Source organism: Symphalangus syndactylus, chromosome 8, assembly GCF_028878055.3.
Source record: "Symphalangus syndactylus isolate Jambi chromosome 8, NHGRI_mSymSyn1-v2.1_pri, whole genome shotgun sequence".
Taxonomy (NCBI): Eukaryota; Metazoa; Chordata; class Mammalia; order Primates; family Hylobatidae; genus Symphalangus; species Symphalangus syndactylus.
Window position 1 is genome coordinate 73,617,069 of NC_072430.2, and position 18,531 is coordinate 73,635,599.

Sequence of the window (18,531 nt, forward strand, 5' to 3'; positions counted from 1 at the left end):
GAGGAGGACCCCCCATATACATACATCCAGCCCCAGGACCCGGATCCCACACAGCAGCCCTCCGCCTGGGGGCACCCTTCACAGCTTCTCAGGATGATAGACTGTCATGCCCCACAAGTCTGGGTGCGTTTCTTTAGCTTCTTGAGTTCATAACTGGACTGGCAGTGTGAGAAGCACACAAGGCCACCCTGTGTGGCACCTGTGGCAGCAGACATGCCAGATTGCCTGCCATTGGTTAAGGAGACAGCTGCCAAGACCTGAAGGGACACCACCGCTTATCGAGTGTGTCTTTCTGTAAGGATTCTACTGCTACCATCTTTTACAGATAGGTGTCAAGTAAAAGTTGTCTGTGTTGGGAAATTACCAGGAAGGTGATCTGTCGGGTGAGTTTCCTCCCTGGCCTCCTGCAGAGCCAGCTTAAGGACAAGCTGAAGGATAATGGCAGCATGGCAGGAACAGGCAATCTGAATTAGGTGACAGGGAATGATTTTCAGCCTCAGCGTTGCAGTGTTGTGTGCCTGAATCAAAATGCCACCACTCCCCTATTTTTTTGTGTGCTAAATTGTAAGGGATTATTACATTACCACACTGTGGAATCTCTTTTGTTTGTTATCCTTTAAAAAATTGCTCTTTTCTTTTTTTCTTTTTAAAAGAATATGGATTGTGCTCAGTTCCATTTGAAAATAAGCTCTATCTAGTCGGTGGACAAACTACAATCACAGAATGCTATGACCCTGAACAAAATGAATGGAGAGAGATAGCTCCCATGATGGAAAGGAGGATGGAGTGCGGTGCCGTCATCATGAACGGATGTATTTATGTCACTGGAGGATACTCCTACTCAAAGGGAACGTATCTTCAGAGCATTGAGAAATATGATCCAGATCTTAATAAGTGGGAAATAGTGGGTAATCTTCCCAGTGCCATGCGGTCTCATGGGTGTGTTTGTGTGTATAATGTCTGATTGAATCTGCAGAAATGACCAAGCAATCACTTTTTTGGAGTATAGTTTAAAAAAAAAAAAAGAATGCAGGGTTTGAAGTTCCTTACCTGATAATTGTGTCTGGCACATGATAGGGGATCAGTAAATTGTAATTCCTAACCCCACTCTACTCCCACTCTACTCCCAAATATGGTGATTCACGGTCAAGAAAGATCATATATATATATATATATATATATATATATATATACACACACACACACACACACACAGTTGAATCAGTGGGATTAATACCTATAATCTCTGGTTTTCAAAGGTAATATGGAATATTTGACACTTGATAAAATGTGAACTACCTTTGTAGTGAATCTTTTCCTCTTGGTAGCATCAACACTGGGGATAAATCAGAACCATTCTGTGGAATGAAATGTTTCTCAAGAGCCTTATAGTAGATAGTACATATTAAGATGTCTGGCTGGACATGGTGGCTCATGCCTGTAATCCCAGCACTTTGGGAGGCTGAGGCAGGAGGATCACTTGAGCCTAGGAGTTGGAGACCAACCTGGCAAGACCCTGTCTCAAAAAAAAAAAAAAAAAAAATTTCCATTTAGCTAGCAGGAATTTGAAATTTAAAGAGGGAATCTTCTCTACCTCTACAAAATCAACACTTAACACTTTTTTCACCTTCAGAATTATTTAGAATGTGGATTTACTTTGTCTAGTTTTTTCCTTTATAGTGTAATTTATTGTTATTATTCTCTATTTACTGACTACCAGAGATATACAAAATACTGTGCAACAGATTGTTACTGTTCAAAGAGTTTACAAACTAAATTTAAAAGAATGGCAAGTCCGAAAAATCAATGAGAAGATAGTGAAATATTTGTTTATGCTAAGGACTGTTTTTAATTTTCAGCTTTGATGTAAATTGCTAGTTTAGGTGTCTTTAGTTCAAGCATGTTAGGAAATCCTCTTTATTCTTAAATATAGATACATGTCTGCATATATGATTGAATTTTAGAGCCAGAAAGCATGTAGAGCAGTTGTGATTAATAGAAAATACATTGACAAGAAGATATTTGCATTTATTTCCCAAAGCTGCCACTAACTAGATTTTGTGACTTAAGTCGTTTAACCTCTCCTTGATTAGAGCTTCCTGAGCCATGCACACTGGCACTGCAAATCACAGATAGGCCTAGATATGGATCCCCTCACCCCTTGCTACATCCAAAGGTGGCATGGGTGGCTGGAGCCTCTGGGCCAGAACTAGCTTTGTCCATTTTCCTCAGTGTGCCTACAGCATCGCTTTCCATGTGTGCCATAACTTGGGAATAGTTGGGATGTGTTGCTTAACTCCTTTACACCATTAGTTATCTGTGAGACCATCTATTCCACACTCTTCATTTTTTAAAAAGAGACAATAATTATTTTTAACTTTACTGAAGTTTAAAACTACCTAGCATTTCTGATTAAAAAAAAATTTAGAAGGAAAATTTTAATGCATTTATTTCAGATGGCATTTTAAATAGATACAACCCTTTGGAAACACAATATGGTACTACATAGCAAGGGCTGTAAAAATGACCATATCCTTTGCCCCATAAATTCTACTTCTATACTTTTAACCTTAAAAATAGTTCAGAAAAAAGATAAATGCATGAAGACGTTTATGTCTGCATCCTTTATAATAACAAAAATTGGGGAAAAAAATCTCCATGTCAAAGAAAGTGGGATAATAAAAATAGTAAAGTATTATACTGCCATTAAAATAATTATTTGGAAGACTGTAGAAACGTGGACATGTTTGATATGGTAAGTAAAACGAGCACAATACAAAATAGTATGCATACTATGATTGTGACTTTGTAAAATCTTTATGCATGTGGAAGGTAATATGCAAAACAAATTCATTGTGTTAGTGTAGTGGGATATGGAATGACTATTTAAATCTTTTCTTTAACATTACTTTGTATTTTCAATAAAAATAAATCACTACGTAATAAGACTGCTTGAATTCGGGCTGATTGGGTTGAAGGATAGTCTGAATTAATGAAAACAACTGAATTATAGACTACTTCGATCTGTAATTGAATTTTAGACTATTTTATTGCTCTGAAGAACATTTAGCAATTAATGCTAGAACTAATATGCTGCCCAGTAGTGCTTTAGAGATCCACTTTATGGCATAGGTGAGAACAATTGCAGTCACCTTCCCCTCCTTTGCCAGTTTATGTAGGTCCTATCAACTCCTGAGTCAAGTCCGGCCTTCTATGGAAAATCTTTCCTGTTTCAGCCACAGTAAGACTCCCATTGTCACATTTAAGAATTGGTCATTTATATATGAGTTGTGTATCTCTTGGCTAAGTTAGAGATTATGGACCACATCTTATTCTTGGCCTTCTCAGGATCTAGTGATTCATATGTATGTCCAGCATAAAAGGACGATGATATGGATTATTTTTACAGAAAAGCATGCTGGAGGTGCTTGAAGGATCTTGAAAATAGTTTGTGATCTGAAGTATTTAATTTTCAGCTCCTATTTTCTGTTTGTTTTTTGAATTTTTTTTTTTTTTTTTTGTATTTTTAGTAGAGACAGGATTTCACCATGTTGGCCAGGTGGATCTTGAACTGTTGACCTCAGGTGATCCGCCCATCTTGGCGTCCCAAAGTGCTAGGATTACAGGCATGAGCCACTGCGCCTGGCCTCTTTTTGAATTTTTAAAATGCTGTACTTTGTGTCAAAAACTCCTGTTTTCTGTTAAAAAAAAAAAAAAGAAAACATTTTTGCTGTGGATTTGTGCACAGCAGAAAGGATTAAAAAGGTGTACAGCTTTCTGTCAACTTTTTCAAATTTGAAGTCACTGCAGTATGATGAAAAATATTTTACTAAGGTTAAGCATTTTAGTAATCCATCCTGTAATCCCACACCTGTAATCCCAGTACTTTGGGAGGCTGGGGTGGGAGAATTGCTTGAGGCCAGGAGTTCGAGACCAGTCTGGGAGACATAGGGAGACCTTATCTCTACAAAAAATAAAAAAATCAGCCCAGCATGGTGCATGCCTGTAGTTCCAACTACTTGGGAGACTGAGTGGGGAGGATCCCTTGAGCCCAGGAGTTTCAGGTTACTGTGAGCCATGATCACACTGTACTCCATCCTGAGCAACAGAGTGAGACCTTGTCTCTACCAAAAAAAAAAAATTATATATATATATTTATATATATATATACACACACATATATATATATGTATGTATTTTTGTCTTTCACTAAAATCAAATGCAAGCCATTGCTTTGGGAGGTCAAACATTATTTTACAAAATAGTGAAAATCATGGAGATTATTTTAAGCATGGATTAATTAAGATGAGTTTATCCAAATTTTAGAAGTTGTTATTTCTCTTAGGTTTTATTTTCAGTGTTTTAGCTGGAACTGAAAGAGGATTAGCATCTAGGGTACTTGCTCAAAGGCATATTGCCCTATGTTTTCACATTTATATAAATAAATATCTGTAAGCCCCAACCCTCAATGTGACTATATTTGGAGATACAGCCTTTATGGAAGTAATTAAGGTTAAATGAGGTACTGAGGATGGGGCCCTGATTTAACATGATAATTGTCATTATAAGAAAAGACACCTTGCTGTCTGAAAGCCAGAAGCAAGCCCTCACCAGAACCCAACCATATTGGCACTCTGATCTCAAACTTCCAGCCTGCAGAACTGTGAGAAAAAAATTGCTTGTTTGTCACCCATTATGGCAGCCTAAGCTGACTAATAGAGACTGCAGAGGAGATCGCCATTTATATGATCAATTTAGGTGCTGGATCAGCCAGTAGCACACAGTCAGCCCTCCATCCTCCCTCCCTTCACATATGCAAAGCAACAAAAAACACTTGTTTTATTAGTCTGAAAATGTCTGAAACTATAAATACGGCTTACATTTCTTAGGTCACAGCAGACACAGCTTGGGGCTTCTGTCTGCCTTAGAGCAGTTCTTCCAAAGGCTGTGACTGTGCTGATGCCCTAACTCTTTTTCTATGGGACACTTACACTTGGACTATGCTATGGTTTGGATGTTTGACCTCTCCAAGTCTCATGTTGAAATTTGCTCCCCAGTGTTGGAGGTGAGACCTAATGAGAGGTGTTTGAGTTATGGGGGCGGATCCCTCATGGATAGATTAACCCCTTCCCTTGTGGGTGAGTTCTAACCCCCTCCCTTGTGGGTGAGTTCTCTGTTCCAATGAGAGCTGGTTGTTAAAAAGAGCCTGGCACCTCCCTTCCATTCTCTTCCTTTTCTTGCCACGTGATCTCTGCACACACAAGCTCCCCTTTGCTTTCCACCGTGAGTGGAAGCAGGTGTGAGGCCCTCATCAGATGCAGATGCCCAATTTTGGACTTTGCAGCCATCAGAATCATGAGCTATATAAACTTTTTTTTCTTTTTTCTTTTTCTTTTTCCTTCTTTTTTTTTTTTTTTTTTTTTTTGAGATGGAGTCTCGCTCTGTCACCAGGCTGGAGTGCAGTGGTACAATCTCGGCTCACTGCAACCTCCACCTCCCCGATTCAAGTAATTCTCCTGCCTCAGCCTCCGGAGTAGCTGGGATTACGGGCGTGCACCACCACGCCCAGCTAATTTTTGTATTTTTAGTAGAAACGGGGTTCCACCATGTTGGCTAGGATAGTCTCAATCTCTTTACCTCGTGATCCATCAGCCTTGGCCTCCCAATGTGCTGGCATGAGCCACCCCACCCGGCCTAAATAAACCTTTTTTTCTTAATAAATTACCAGTCTCTGGTATTCTTTTATAACAATACAAAATGGAATAAGATAGAAAATTGGTACTGAGGAGTGGGGTATTGCTTTAACAATACCTAAACATGAGGAAGCAGCTTTGGAACTGGGTAGTGAGCTGAGGTTGGAAGAGTTTGGAGGGCTCAGAATGTAACCAGACTTAGGTTCAGCAGCTGCCACTCAAACACCAGACATTAGAGGCTAGGATTGGTGGGAGGAAAAGCAGGTTTAATTGGAGAGCCAGCAAACTTGAGAACATAATGAACAAGCATTCAAAAGTACTATCTTTATTTTTTTCTTCAACTTTTATTTTAAGTTCCCAGGTACATGTGCAGGATGTGCAGATTTGTTACACAGGTAAACATGTGCCGTGGTAGTTTGCTGCACAGATCATTCCATCACCTAGGTATTAAGCCCAGCGCCCATTAGCTGTTCTTCCTGATGCTCTTCCTCCCTCCAAACCCCATCCCCACAGGCCCTAGTGTGTTGTCCCCTGCCATGTGTCCATGTGTTCTTATTAAAATTTACCATAGGGTTTTTAAAGGGAAACTTGGAGACATGTGGAGGTGCAGAGTACAGGGTCTGTGTGTCTTGTTCCAGTGGTTATCTTGGGTAATGCCTGTCCAGAGGTCTGGTTGGCATTATCTTGACTTCGGCCTGATGATGGTGGACTAATTGTTGGTTACTCCCTCCAAATGGGAGGATTCCTCAACGAGGGCTCTTTCCCTGGTTTGTTTCAAGGTTAGCCTCTGGGATTTCTCAAGCAAGAGCCTAATTAGATAAACATGCATTGCTGAAAGGGAGTGTCTAGAGAGGGAAGGAAGAAAAAGAAAGTGGGTGATTTTTAACACCGAGGCCCCTGGTTACAAGAAGACAAAAAGATGAGGAATTTAGAGATTGGAAATTCTAAGAGGTTGGAACTTCTTACAGATTGATTAATTGGTTATGACCAAAATGCTGACAGAAATGTAGACAGTATGTCAAATGGGGACTTTTAAAAAATTAAAAAAATTTAAAAAAGAAATATAGACAGTAAAGGCCATGTTGACAAGGTCTCAGGTGGAAATGAGGAACTTACTGGGAGTTGAAGCAGAGATCACCCATGCTACAGCACAGCAATGAACTTGGCTACATTGTGTCCATGCCCTAGGGCTTTGTGGAAGACCAGACATAAGAGTAATGACCTAGCGTAATTGACAGAAGAAATTTCTAAGCAGCAAAGCAATCGAGAAGTGTCATGATTACTTTTAACAGCATATGTTGAATTGCAGCAGCAAAGGGATGACTTAAAGGCAGAATTTATCATTAAAAGCAGAGTGTAAAATATTGGAAGATTCTCAGCCTGGTCATGTAATAGAGAAGGAAAGAGCATATTCAGGAGAGGAATCCAAGGGCATGGTCAAGCTGGAGCCACAGGTTGCTAAACAGTTTAGGGTGACAAAAAGGGATCTAGGTACTAATAGTCAAGACAGTGGGGAAAAGGCCACAAAGGCATTTCACAAATAGAAATTTCCACTGGGCAGCCACCCCTCCCATCACAGGCCTAGGGGTATTAGGAGGACAGATTGGTTTTGGGGGACAGGACCAGGGCACCACTGCTCCTCACTGCTTCAGGATGCTGCTCCCAGGCTGTAGCAGCTGTAGCTCAAATGACCCCAGGAGCCCCAGATAAGATTGGTGCTGCTGGTCCAGAGGGCACAAGGTAGACGCCTTGGTGGTATCCACGTGGTATTAATTCTGCAGGCCCACAGAATGCAAGAGCTATGGAGATGTGGCTTCCACTTAGATTTCAGAGGATTTATTGGAAAGCCTGGGTGCCCAAGCAAAAGCCTGCTGCAGAGTCAGACCCCTCACAGCAAGCCTCTGCTAGAGTAATGCCTAGTGGATTTGCAGGAGGGCCACTGCCCTCCAGCCCCCAGAATGATAGAGCCACCAGCACCTTCAGCCTGGAAAAGCCGCTGGCATTTGACTCCACCTTATGAGAGCAGCCACATGGGCTGCACCCAGAAAAGCCACAGGGATGGGTCTGCTCGAGGCCTCAGGACCCACCAGTGTGCCCAGGTTGCGGGACATGGAGTCATAGGAGATTATTTTGGAGCTTTAAGATTTAATGCCTGCCCTGCTGGGTTTTGGACACACATGGGGCCTATTACCCATTTCTTTTCACTGATTTCTCCCATTTGACATGGGAATGTTTGACATGGGAATGCCTGTATAACCATTGTGTCTTGGAATTAAATAACTTGTTTTTTATTTTACATGCTCATAGCTGAAAGGAACTGGTCTTGAATCTCAGAAGAGATTTTGGACTTTGGACTTTTGAGTTGGTGCTGGAACAACTTAAGACATTTGGGACGATTGAGATGGATGATTGTACTTTATATGTGGGAAGGACATCAGTTTTGGGGGCCAGGGGTGGAATGCTATGGTTTGGAAATTCTTCCCCTCCAAACCTCATGTTGAAATTTGATCCCCAGGATTGGAGGTGGGGCCTAATGGGTGGCATTTGAGTCATGGGGGCTGATCTAGAGCTGTGGTTGGCCAAGTTCCCTGCTGTTGGGACTCAGCTGGTGTGCATGAAGAGAACATACAGATGCCCAGTGACTGGGGATGGGGGATGATGTTAACTTCTTGGTTCTAGGCCTTGCTGACACAGTTCTATTCCTGTCTTTTCCACAGTTGGATGGTGATGTGACCCAATAGATCCTTTTTTGTTTTGAATCAAGTTTCTATCTCTTGCAACCAAAAATGTGCTAAGTCAAGGAAGGGCTTTGTCCCTTGTTAAAATGTAAATATTTTTGGAAAGCATATTGTATTTTCTATCACTTCTGTAAGAAATTACCACAAACTTAGTAGCTTAAAGTAATACAAATTTATCTTATAATTCTGCAGGATAGAAGCATGGTACAGGTTTCACCTGATCAGTGTTAGGAGCCTTAATTCTCCTTTCCATGTAACCTGATACATAGATTCCAAAGATCAAGATGTAGACATCTTTAGGGGACCATTACTCTGCGCACCACACATAGTGATATATTGTCTTATCCTGACTTTCGCAATTCCATTTGATTTGAGAGGAGATTCTGACAGAAAGAAAAAGAAAAAAACAGAAAACAGTGATGGGTGTCAGGAACTCCTGAGGGGTGGAAGATAGAAAGTAGGTTTAGGAAAAAAAAAAAGAAGTTAATGACAGGGTCATTGACTATTAGACCATTCTGCCAAGGGCTGGAAGCAAAATATAATGCAAGACAAGTGACTAATTGTGTCAAACATGTAGATTATCAAGAGCCCCAGGTCTTTTTGCATATTAGGAGGCCATGTAACTTGAATCTTAATTACTCTAAGCCAATCATAGATAGTCCATCCTCCTTGCCAGTGTTTGGTGAAGGAATGTGTGTGAAGCAGTTCTAACCTCTAAGATATTAGAAGAAGGGTTCTAGGGGGGTGGTCCTCTAGCAAAAAAAAAAAAAAAAAAAAAAGGTTTTTGCTCCTAGGAGAGAGAGAGAAAGACTCAAGGTGGTAAAGAGTTCATCTTGCTTGAGGCTAATATAAAAAGTTGTTTTCATATAATTTATTTGCCAATTATTATTTTGAGATAAAGTCTTGCTCTGTTGCCCAGTCTGGAATGCAGTGGCGCAATCTCAGCTCACTGCAGCCTCCGCCTCCTGGGTTTAAGTGATTCTCGTGCCTCAGCCTCCCAAGTAGCTGGGATTACAGGTACCCCACCACCTCCAGCTAATTTTTGTATTTTTAGTAGAGACTGTATGTCACCATGTTGGCCAGGCTGGTCTCGAACTCCTGACCTCAAGTGATCTGCCTGCCTTGGCCTCCCAAAGTGCTGGAATTACAGGCATGAGCCACTGTGCCTAGCCCAATTATTATTAAATGTCAATCTATATAAGACAACCAAAGTATTTCATAATATCAAGTATTTCATAAGGTGTTTTAGCTATAGCAATTATTATTTAAAATCTAAGAAATAGAGCAGTGTAAGAAAATAATATTTACAAAGTTATAAACTATCAATGCTGATATTAAAGCTTCATTAGGCCAGGTGTGGTGGTCACACCTATAATCCCAGCACTTTGGGAGGCCCAGGCTAGAGGATTACTTGAGGCCAGGAATTTAAGACCAGCCTGTGCAACTCCGTCTCTACAAAAAAATCCAAAAAATTACCTGGGCATGGTGGCACATGCCTGTAGTCCTAGCTACTCGAGAGGTTGAGGTGGGAGGGTCACTTGAGCCCAGAAGTTTGGGGCTGCAGTGAGCTATGATCATGCCACCACACTCCAGCCTGGGTGACAGAGTGAGACCCTCTCTCTCAAAAAAAAAGAAAAAAAAAAGCTTCATTAACTATCACAATAGTAAATAACACAACTTACCAATGCTTCACATTTGAAAGACTCAATATGAAATTAATTCTATTGTCAAGAAATTGAGAGGAATTTTCATTTTTATTGAAGGTAATAAATAAAGCATTACCTAACATTATATGCTAGTCCTTTTTCTTATTTATTTATTTATTCCTTCTTGAGACAGAGTCTCGCTCTGTCGCCCAGGCTGGAGTGCAGTGGCACGATCTTGGCTCACTGCAAGCTCCGCCTTCCGGGTTCACGCCATTCTCCTGCCTCAGCCTCCCAAGTAGCTGGGACTACAGGAGCCCGCCACCACGCCCAGCTAATTTTTTGTCTTTTTAGTAGAGACGGGGTTTCACCGTGTTAGCCAGGATAGCCTCGATCTCCTGACCTTGTGATCTGCCCGCCTTGGCCTCCCAAAGTGCTGGGTTTACAGGCGTGAGCCACCGCGCCCGGCTTTTTTTTTTTTTTTGAGACGGGATTTTGCTCTTGTTGCGCAGACTGGAGTGCAGTGGCGCGATCTTGGCTCACCGCAACCTCTGCCTCCTGGGTTCAAGCGATTCTCTCGCCCCAGCCTCCTGAGTAGCTGGGATTACGGGCATGTGCCACCACGCCTGGCTAATTTTGAATTTTTAGTAGAAACGGGGTTTCTCCATGTTGGTCAGGCTGGTCTCAAACGCCCGACCTCAGATGATCCCCCCGCCTTGGCCTCCCAAAGTGCTGGGAATACAGGTGTGAGCTACCACACCTGGCCAAGATATACTAGTCCTTTTACAAAAGAAGGCATATATGTGGCCAAAAAGCATATGAAAAAAAGGTCAGTATCGCTGATCATTAGAGAAATGCAAATCAAAACCACAATGAGATAACATCTCACACCAGTTAAAATAGCTATTACTAAAAAATGAAAAAATAACAGATGCTGGTGAGGTTGTGGAGAAAGGAGAACATTTATACACTGTTAGTGGGAGTGTAAATTAGGTTCAACCATTATGGAAAGTAGTATGGTGACTCCTCTAAGAGCTAAAAACAACTATCATTTGACCCAGCAGTCCCATTACTGGGTATACAAATACCCAAAGGAATATAAATCATTTTACCATAAAGACACATGCATGCAAATGTTCATTGCAGCACTATTCACAATAGTAAAGACATGGGATCAACCTAAATGTCTGTCAGTGACAGATTGCAAAAAGAGAATGTGGTACACATACATCATGGAATACTATACAACCTTAAAAAGGAGTGAGATCATGTCTTTTGTGGGAACATGGATGGAGCTGGAGGCTATTATTCTTAGCAAACTAATGCAGGAACAGAAAACCAAATACTGTATATTTTCACTTATAAATGGGAGCTAAATTATGAGAATCCATGAACACAAGGGAGCAACAAACACTTTAGGGTGGAGGGTTGGAGGAGGGAGAGGAGCAGAAAGAACAACTATTGGGGCCAGGCGCAGTGGCTCACACCTGTAACCCCAGCACTTTGAGAGGCCAAGGTGGGTGGATCACTTGAGGTCAGGAGTTCAAGACCAGCCTGGCCAAAATGGCAAAACCCCGTCTCTACTAGAAGTATAAAAATTAGCCAGGCGTGGGTGTGCATGCCTGTAATTCCAGCTACTCTGGAGGCTGAGACACGAGAATTGCTTGAACCCAGGAGGCAGAGGCTTCAGTGAGCTGAGATCACACCATTGCACTCCAGCCTGGGCAACAGAGTGAGACTCTGCCTAAAACAAACAAAAAAACACTGTTGGGTACTAGGCTTAATGCCTGGGTAATGAAATAATCTGTTCAACACACCCCCATGACACAAATTAACCTGTATATCAAACCTGCACATGTACCCCTGAACCTAAAATAAAAGTTGAAAAACAAAAACAATATAGTAGTCTTTAGTAAAATTGGGGTATATAAATTATAAAAATGCAAGAAAAGAGCAAGTTGTGACACAAATTTTATGGACTATATAGCAATGAATATAAAAATATGACCAACAGAACTGTCTTCTGAAAATCCGGGGCATCATCATACAGTCTTTAACTCTGAATTGAATTTCGATGGTATTTTGAAGTTGTGAGTCATAGACTGTTAAACTCATACTTGGGCCCTCTGGGTTAAAAGATAATATTTTTTGCGGGGGCCTCACTGGACAGGTGTTGAGCATCCTGCTCAAACCTCCAGTGAATATTGTAGATTCCAACTGACTGCCTCCTAAGGGTGTTTTGAGCTAGTTTAGGAAGAGTCACTGCAAATTGTGCCACATTGGATACACAGGATTGCCAACATTTCAACTTTTACCTTTGAAATTCAAAACAGACCACAAGATTGTATACCTACAAGTACCTACGGAGGTTCTTGTTGGAAAATCTGAAATACCAGCACTGTATCCATCAGCCTTAATAGAGTGTAGTTAATTATTACCCACCCCCCAACCTTTGTTCACTGGCATTTAAAAGTCAGGCTGGGCATGTATAATCTGTGAACACTTTCAGCAGAGACTTGTGAAATACATCTTTCATTTGAAAGTTCACAGACAAACTCTTGTTTCTAGTTCTTTCCTGGACAGATAAATAACATAAAAGTGGTACTTGTGGTTTCTCGAAGGTGTGTTTCTGCAGCCCTTCTCTAACCCTTTATAGCTTTTCCCTCCTCACACCTTGACCGTCAAGGAAATGAGTCATACCTTCTTCCCTGTCTAGAGAACACAGGCCCTCCTTGTGCACGGGCAGACATTTGAGATAAGAATTTTACTAGTTGTATGATTTTTTGAAAACTTTATTTACTGTTAAATAAGATATGAATACAGAAATCCACATGAGACAAATGTACAGCTTAAGGAGTTATTAAAGGCCAACTACCTTGCAACTGGCATCCATGTGAGGAGAGAATACCTTGCCAACTACCCCAGACACCCTCCACATGTACCTCCCAAACCCTTATCGATAACCTCTGTCTTCACTATGGGGATTATTTTCTTTCTCTTGGATATTATCCACCTGTATTATGAGCATCCTGTGGCTGCTGTAAAAAATTAAACTAGATGGCAACAGAAATGTGTTCTCTCAAAGTTCTGGAGCCCAGAGGTCTGAAATCAAGGTGCCAGCAGGGCTGCACCCCTGGGGGACCTAGGGAAGAATCCATTCTTTTCCAGCGTCCTGTGGCTGCTGGCATTCCTTGACTTGTGGCCGTATCACTCCAATCTCTGCTCCCTGGTCACATTGTCTCCTCCTCTTCCATCTGTGTCAAATCTCCCTCTGCCTAACTCTTATAAGGACACTTGTTGTTGGATTTAGGGCCACCAGGATAATCTGGGATGATTCTTTTTTCTTTTCTTTTCTTTTCTTTTCTTTTCTTTTCTTTTCTTTTCTTTTCTTTTCTTTTCTTTGTTTTTTGAGGCGGAGTCTCGCTCTGTTGCCAGGCTGGAGTGCAGTGGCAAGATCTCAGCTCACTGCAACTTCCACCTCCCGGGTTCAAGTGATTCTCGTGCCTCAGCCTCCAGAGTAGCTGGGATTACAGGCATGTGCCATCACACACCCAGGTAATTTTTGTATTTTTTTAGTACAGATGGGGTTTCACCATGTTGGCCAGGATGGTCTCAATCTCCTGGCCTCGTGATCCGCCTGCCTTGGCCTCCCAAAGTGCTGGGATTACAAGCGTGAGCCACCGCGCCCGGCCAGGATGATTTTCTTAAGATCTTAATTACATCTGCAAAGATCCTTTTTCCGATTAAGGTAACATTCATAGGTTCCAGGGAGTAGGATGTGGACATATTTGCATTCAACTCACTACATCACCCAACTGTAAATCTCTAAACGCTGTATTTAGCTTTGCTTTGTCTTTTAGCTCTCTTATTCTATAAATTCCTTATCCATCTCTTCTTTATTTTAACTCCTGGCAATGTATTTGTTGAAGAACCTTGATATATATCCTACTTTTTCAATGTCGGTATTTTACTGATTCATGTTGTGTAGATTAGCACATTCCTCTGTTCTCTGTATGTCCTATAAGTTGGTAGTTAGATCTAGAGGCCTAATCAGATTCAGGTTTGATTTGGTTTTTGTCAGGACTACTTCATAGGTGATGATGTATTTGACAAAAGATGCCTAACATCTGGGCCAGGCGTGGTGGCTCATGCCTGTAATCCAGCACTTTGGGAGGCTGGGATCACTTGAGGTCAGGAATTCGAGACCATCCTGGCCAACATGGTGAAACCCCATCTTTACTAAAAATGCAAAAAAATTAGCCAGACATGGTGGCGGGCACCTGTAATCACAGCTACTCGGTAGGCTGAGGCACAAGAATCGCTTGAACCTGGGAGGTGGAGGTTACAGTGAGTCAAGATGGTACCACTGCACTCCAGCCTGGGCAACAGAGCGATACTCCATCTCAAAAAAAAAAAAAAAAAAAAAAAAAGCCTAACGTCTGGTTGTCTGTATGTTAGCAGCCGTAGATGCTCAATCCTAGATCCTTAATTCACTAAGGATTGCAAAATGGTGATTTCCAATGTTATTGTCTCTTCCTTTTTTTTTTTTTTTTGAGATAGAGTCTCACTCTCTCGCCCAGACTGGAGTGCAGTGGCGCGATCTCGGCTCACTGCAAGCGCCAGCTCCTGGGTTCACGCCATTCTCCTGCCTCAGCCTCCCGAGTAGCTGGGACTACAGGCGCTCACCACCATGCCTGGCTAATTTTTTGTATTTTTAGTAGAGACAGGGTTTCACCATGTTAGCCAGGATGATCTCGATCTCCTCACCTCGTGATCCGCCCGCCTCAGCCTTCCAAAGTGCTGGGATTATGGGCATGAACCACCACGCCTGGCCACTATTGTCTCTTCTTGGTCTATTTGTTTAAATACTTCTATAAAAAGAGACATTCCCTCATTTACTAGTTGTTTACTCAGAGTTATAGTTTGTGTAGGAAAGGCAGGTTAAATGCTTGATTCTTCCCTTTATTTACTAGTTTGCAAAATAGTTGTTAGCGTCCTCCAAAGATGATTTATTAGGTTTTTTTTTTTTTTGAGACAAGAAGTCTCGCTCTGTAGCTAGGCTGGAGTGCAGTGGCATGATCTTGGCTCACTGCAGCCTCCGCCTCCCAGGTTCAAACGATTCTGCTGCCTCAGCCTCCCGAGTAGCTGGGACTATGGCGTGCGCCACCACGCTCAGCTAATTTTTCTTGTATTTTTAGTAGAGATGGAGTTTCACCATGTTGGCCAAGATGGTCTCAATCTCTAGACCTCGTGATCTGCCCACCTCGGCCTCCCAAAGTGGCTGGGATTACAGGTGTGAGCCACCGTGCCCGGCGGTTAGGTTTTTAAAAAATCATTATTTAATCATTTTTAAATCATTAATTTAAACATTTTTTTTCAGTCCCCTGCAGTTACTCTTATTCATGCATGATTTATTCCATCTTGAGCCAGTGGAATCGTCTGCAGATTGTTTCCAACTACTTCAGTTAAAACCTTAATAGTTTTTGATAGCTTCTTTGCTATCTTGTATAACAAGATGCTCCTGGCCCATTTTGTACAATTCCTGCCTCAAACCTGGAATGAACCATTTGTTTAAGCAGCACTAGTTTCTTTTAGTGAGAAATGGTATTTCTCACTAAAGACTATAGTCTGGATGCTAGGGATGCTTATTGCTACTGGATTGTTCATTGTCTCTAGGCCTAAAATCAAAATACATAATAACACAGGTTGGGTGTGGTGGCTCACGCCTGTAATCCCAGCACTTTGAAAGGCCAAGGCAGGAGGGTTGCATGAGCTCAGGAATTTGAGACCAGCCTGGGCGATATAGCTCACTATAAATAATTCTAAAAATTAGAAAAAATATTACATAACACAAAAGCAGGAGAGGGGTATTAGAATTTAACATGTTTAGAGTTCTAGCATTGTCAGGGAAATGGCAAAAGCATCTTAACAACTATAGGTAGCCGTTTTTCCCACAGGAAGTATTCTGGTTCTCAAGGTCACCTGGGATATCACATTGTAACTCATTGCTTTATTCCACATCTCTCTCTCTCTCTTTCTCTCTCTCTCCCTCGCTCTCCCTCCCTCCCTCACACACACATACACACACACACACACATACACACACCATTCTTAGAATAACAATGCCAACATGCAGTTTGGGTATGAATTTTTAATAATTCCAGATTTTATTTTATTTATTTATTTATTGGGTTAGTTTGTTTGTTTTGAGAAAGTCTCTCTCTCTGTCGCTGAGGCTGGAGTGCAGTGGTATGATCTCGGTTCACTGCAACCTCCACCTCCCAGACTCAAGCAATTCTTGTGCCTCAGCTTCCCAAGTAGCTGGGATTATAGGCATACGCCACCATGCCTGGCTAATTTTTTGTAGAGACAGGGTTTCACAATGTTGACCAGGTTGGTTTCGAACTCCTGACCTCAAGCAACCCACCTGCCTCGGCCTCCCAAAGTGCTAGGATTACAGGCGTGAGCCACCATGCCTGGCTGGATTTCTTAAACATTTTAATCAGAAAGCAGATGAGAAGGTGAGGTTGAAACTGGCAAGCTGCCACCTGAAACTTGAGATTTTAGTAAGAAGGAAAGAATGGTATGGAATTCCAGCCAGAAATACTAAACATATATTAAAAGTAGGAAAGTTTAGAGCATTTTGTTCTTCATAAAATTTTTTAAAGGGTTGAATTAATATTTTATTGTCATTTATAATCAGATGGCAGTATAGTCTCCATACTTCTTGTAAATAAAAAAAATTACAAGTTTTAAATAGCCAATGGCTGGTTATATTTTCGAAGAACATGATTAGATTGATTAATGGTTGCTTCAAGTTTTTTCTTATTAGCTCCAGATAATTCAACCACCTTTTGTCTCTTTTTTAAAAATTGTAAGGTTGGCAGGGCATGGTGGCACATGCCTGTAATCCCAGCACTTTGGGAGGCCAAGGTGGGTGGGTCACTTGAGCTCAGAAATTCAAGACCAGCCTGGGCAATATGGCAAAACCCCATCTCTACTAAAAATACAAAAATTAGCCAGGCATGGTGGTGCACACCTGTAGTTCAAGCTACTTGGGAAGCTGAGGTGGGAGGATTGCTTAAGCCTTGGAGGCAGAGATTGTAGTAAGCTGAGATTGTGCCACTGCACTCCAGCCTGGGTGACAGAGACCCTGTGTCAAACAAAACAAAAACAAAACTGGAAGGTTAGCATGCATTTGACTTCACACTCTGAAGCAACATCCTGACAGCCATATCCATTTCAAGGAACATCATACTGGAGTACTCTTCAGAGAGGTATCCTTCATAATTTCTGAAAGTCTTTGAAACACAATCTTTGTTAGAACTTCCTTCTGCTTTTCTCTCCCCCAATTCCTAGTATAAGGCATTTATTCTCAGAGGTTCAGCTTTTAGAAAGGCTCTTCCATATAACATTTCTGCTTGTCAACATGTTAGGAGGTCCAATAAACACACACACACAAAAGAAAAGTATTTTCCAGTATTTTTAACACAAAGTTATTGGTTTAAAAACATGTCTATTCCCTTTTATATCTGCTTTTGAAAGAAGTTAGGAAGACAAGGTAATGGAGCCCATAAGCTTTGTCTTGAACAAGAAGAAACTTCTCTAAGAAAGTTTGGGGCAGGAATTGCACACAGTTAAGAAGCCCTGAATCCAAACATTTACTCACGCTCACTAAAATGATAGCATACAACTGGTTTATGAAATTATTAGAGCTGCTGAAGGCTTCAGAAGCGGACTCCAGGGCGGCCAGCTGGGCTTAGAGTGGAGCAGGGTCAGGATGGACGAGGACATGCTGACCACCCTGAAGATCCTCATCTTCGTGAGAGTGGGGTGGGCAAGTACCCCCTGCTCTTGAGGTTCACAGATGATACTTTTGATCTAGAACTTGCAGCAACAATAGCATGATGTGACTGCAAACAGTATGATTAGAAAGTATGCCAGGTGAAACAAAGGGATCACTGTCATAGAAGTTGCCTCAAATTGCAGTTGTCTGGAAAGCAATGTAAAGTGGACCACCTGCCAAAAAAAAAATACTCAGCGAGCTCCAAGCAAGTTTTGGGGGCTCCCCAAAACCAGTGAAGACTTCAACTAAAAGTAGAATTTCAAAGACTGTAATATGATAAGAAACCAAACCCCAAAATTAAGCATGAAGATCAGTGTCTGTACTGAATAGCCCCATCTGGTGGACACAGGATTTGTGTTACCGACTTGAATGTTACCAAGAATTGACGATTCCTGGCATCCGTCGGTGTTAATTTAAGACAGTTGGGTTAAGTGCCAAATACAGTAAAGCAAACCCAGCTTTGAGGCAAGGACCCCTTGAAGTAGTCATGCGGTGCTTTTCTTACGGTTCTCGGAGCAAGTCTTCCTCATCCCTCCCACCTTCTCTTGGCCTCCTTGTAAACCTGAACCGCCAGGTACCTCAATTTTCTTCGTGGCCAGACTATTGTTAAT

General features: G+C 41.7%; 1 protein-coding gene across 7 annotated transcripts in view; it reads left to right on the top strand.

The window, feature by feature from the left end:
* KLHL23 (kelch like family member 23) overlaps positions 1-18,531 on the top strand; it is a 60,945-nt gene that overhangs the window by 14,811 nt on the left and 27,603 nt on the right. Inside the window, exon 4 of one of the 7 annotated variants that reach the window (XM_055289659.2) lies at positions 654-2,946. The exons of the other annotated variants lie outside the window; for them this stretch is intronic. Coding sequence (XP_055145634.1) covers positions 654-964 — 311 coding nt within the window. The 3' untranslated portion in view covers positions 965-2,946. Of the gene's footprint in view, positions 1-653; positions 2,947-18,531 lie in introns of those variants that run through there. 7 annotated transcript variants of the gene reach the window in all.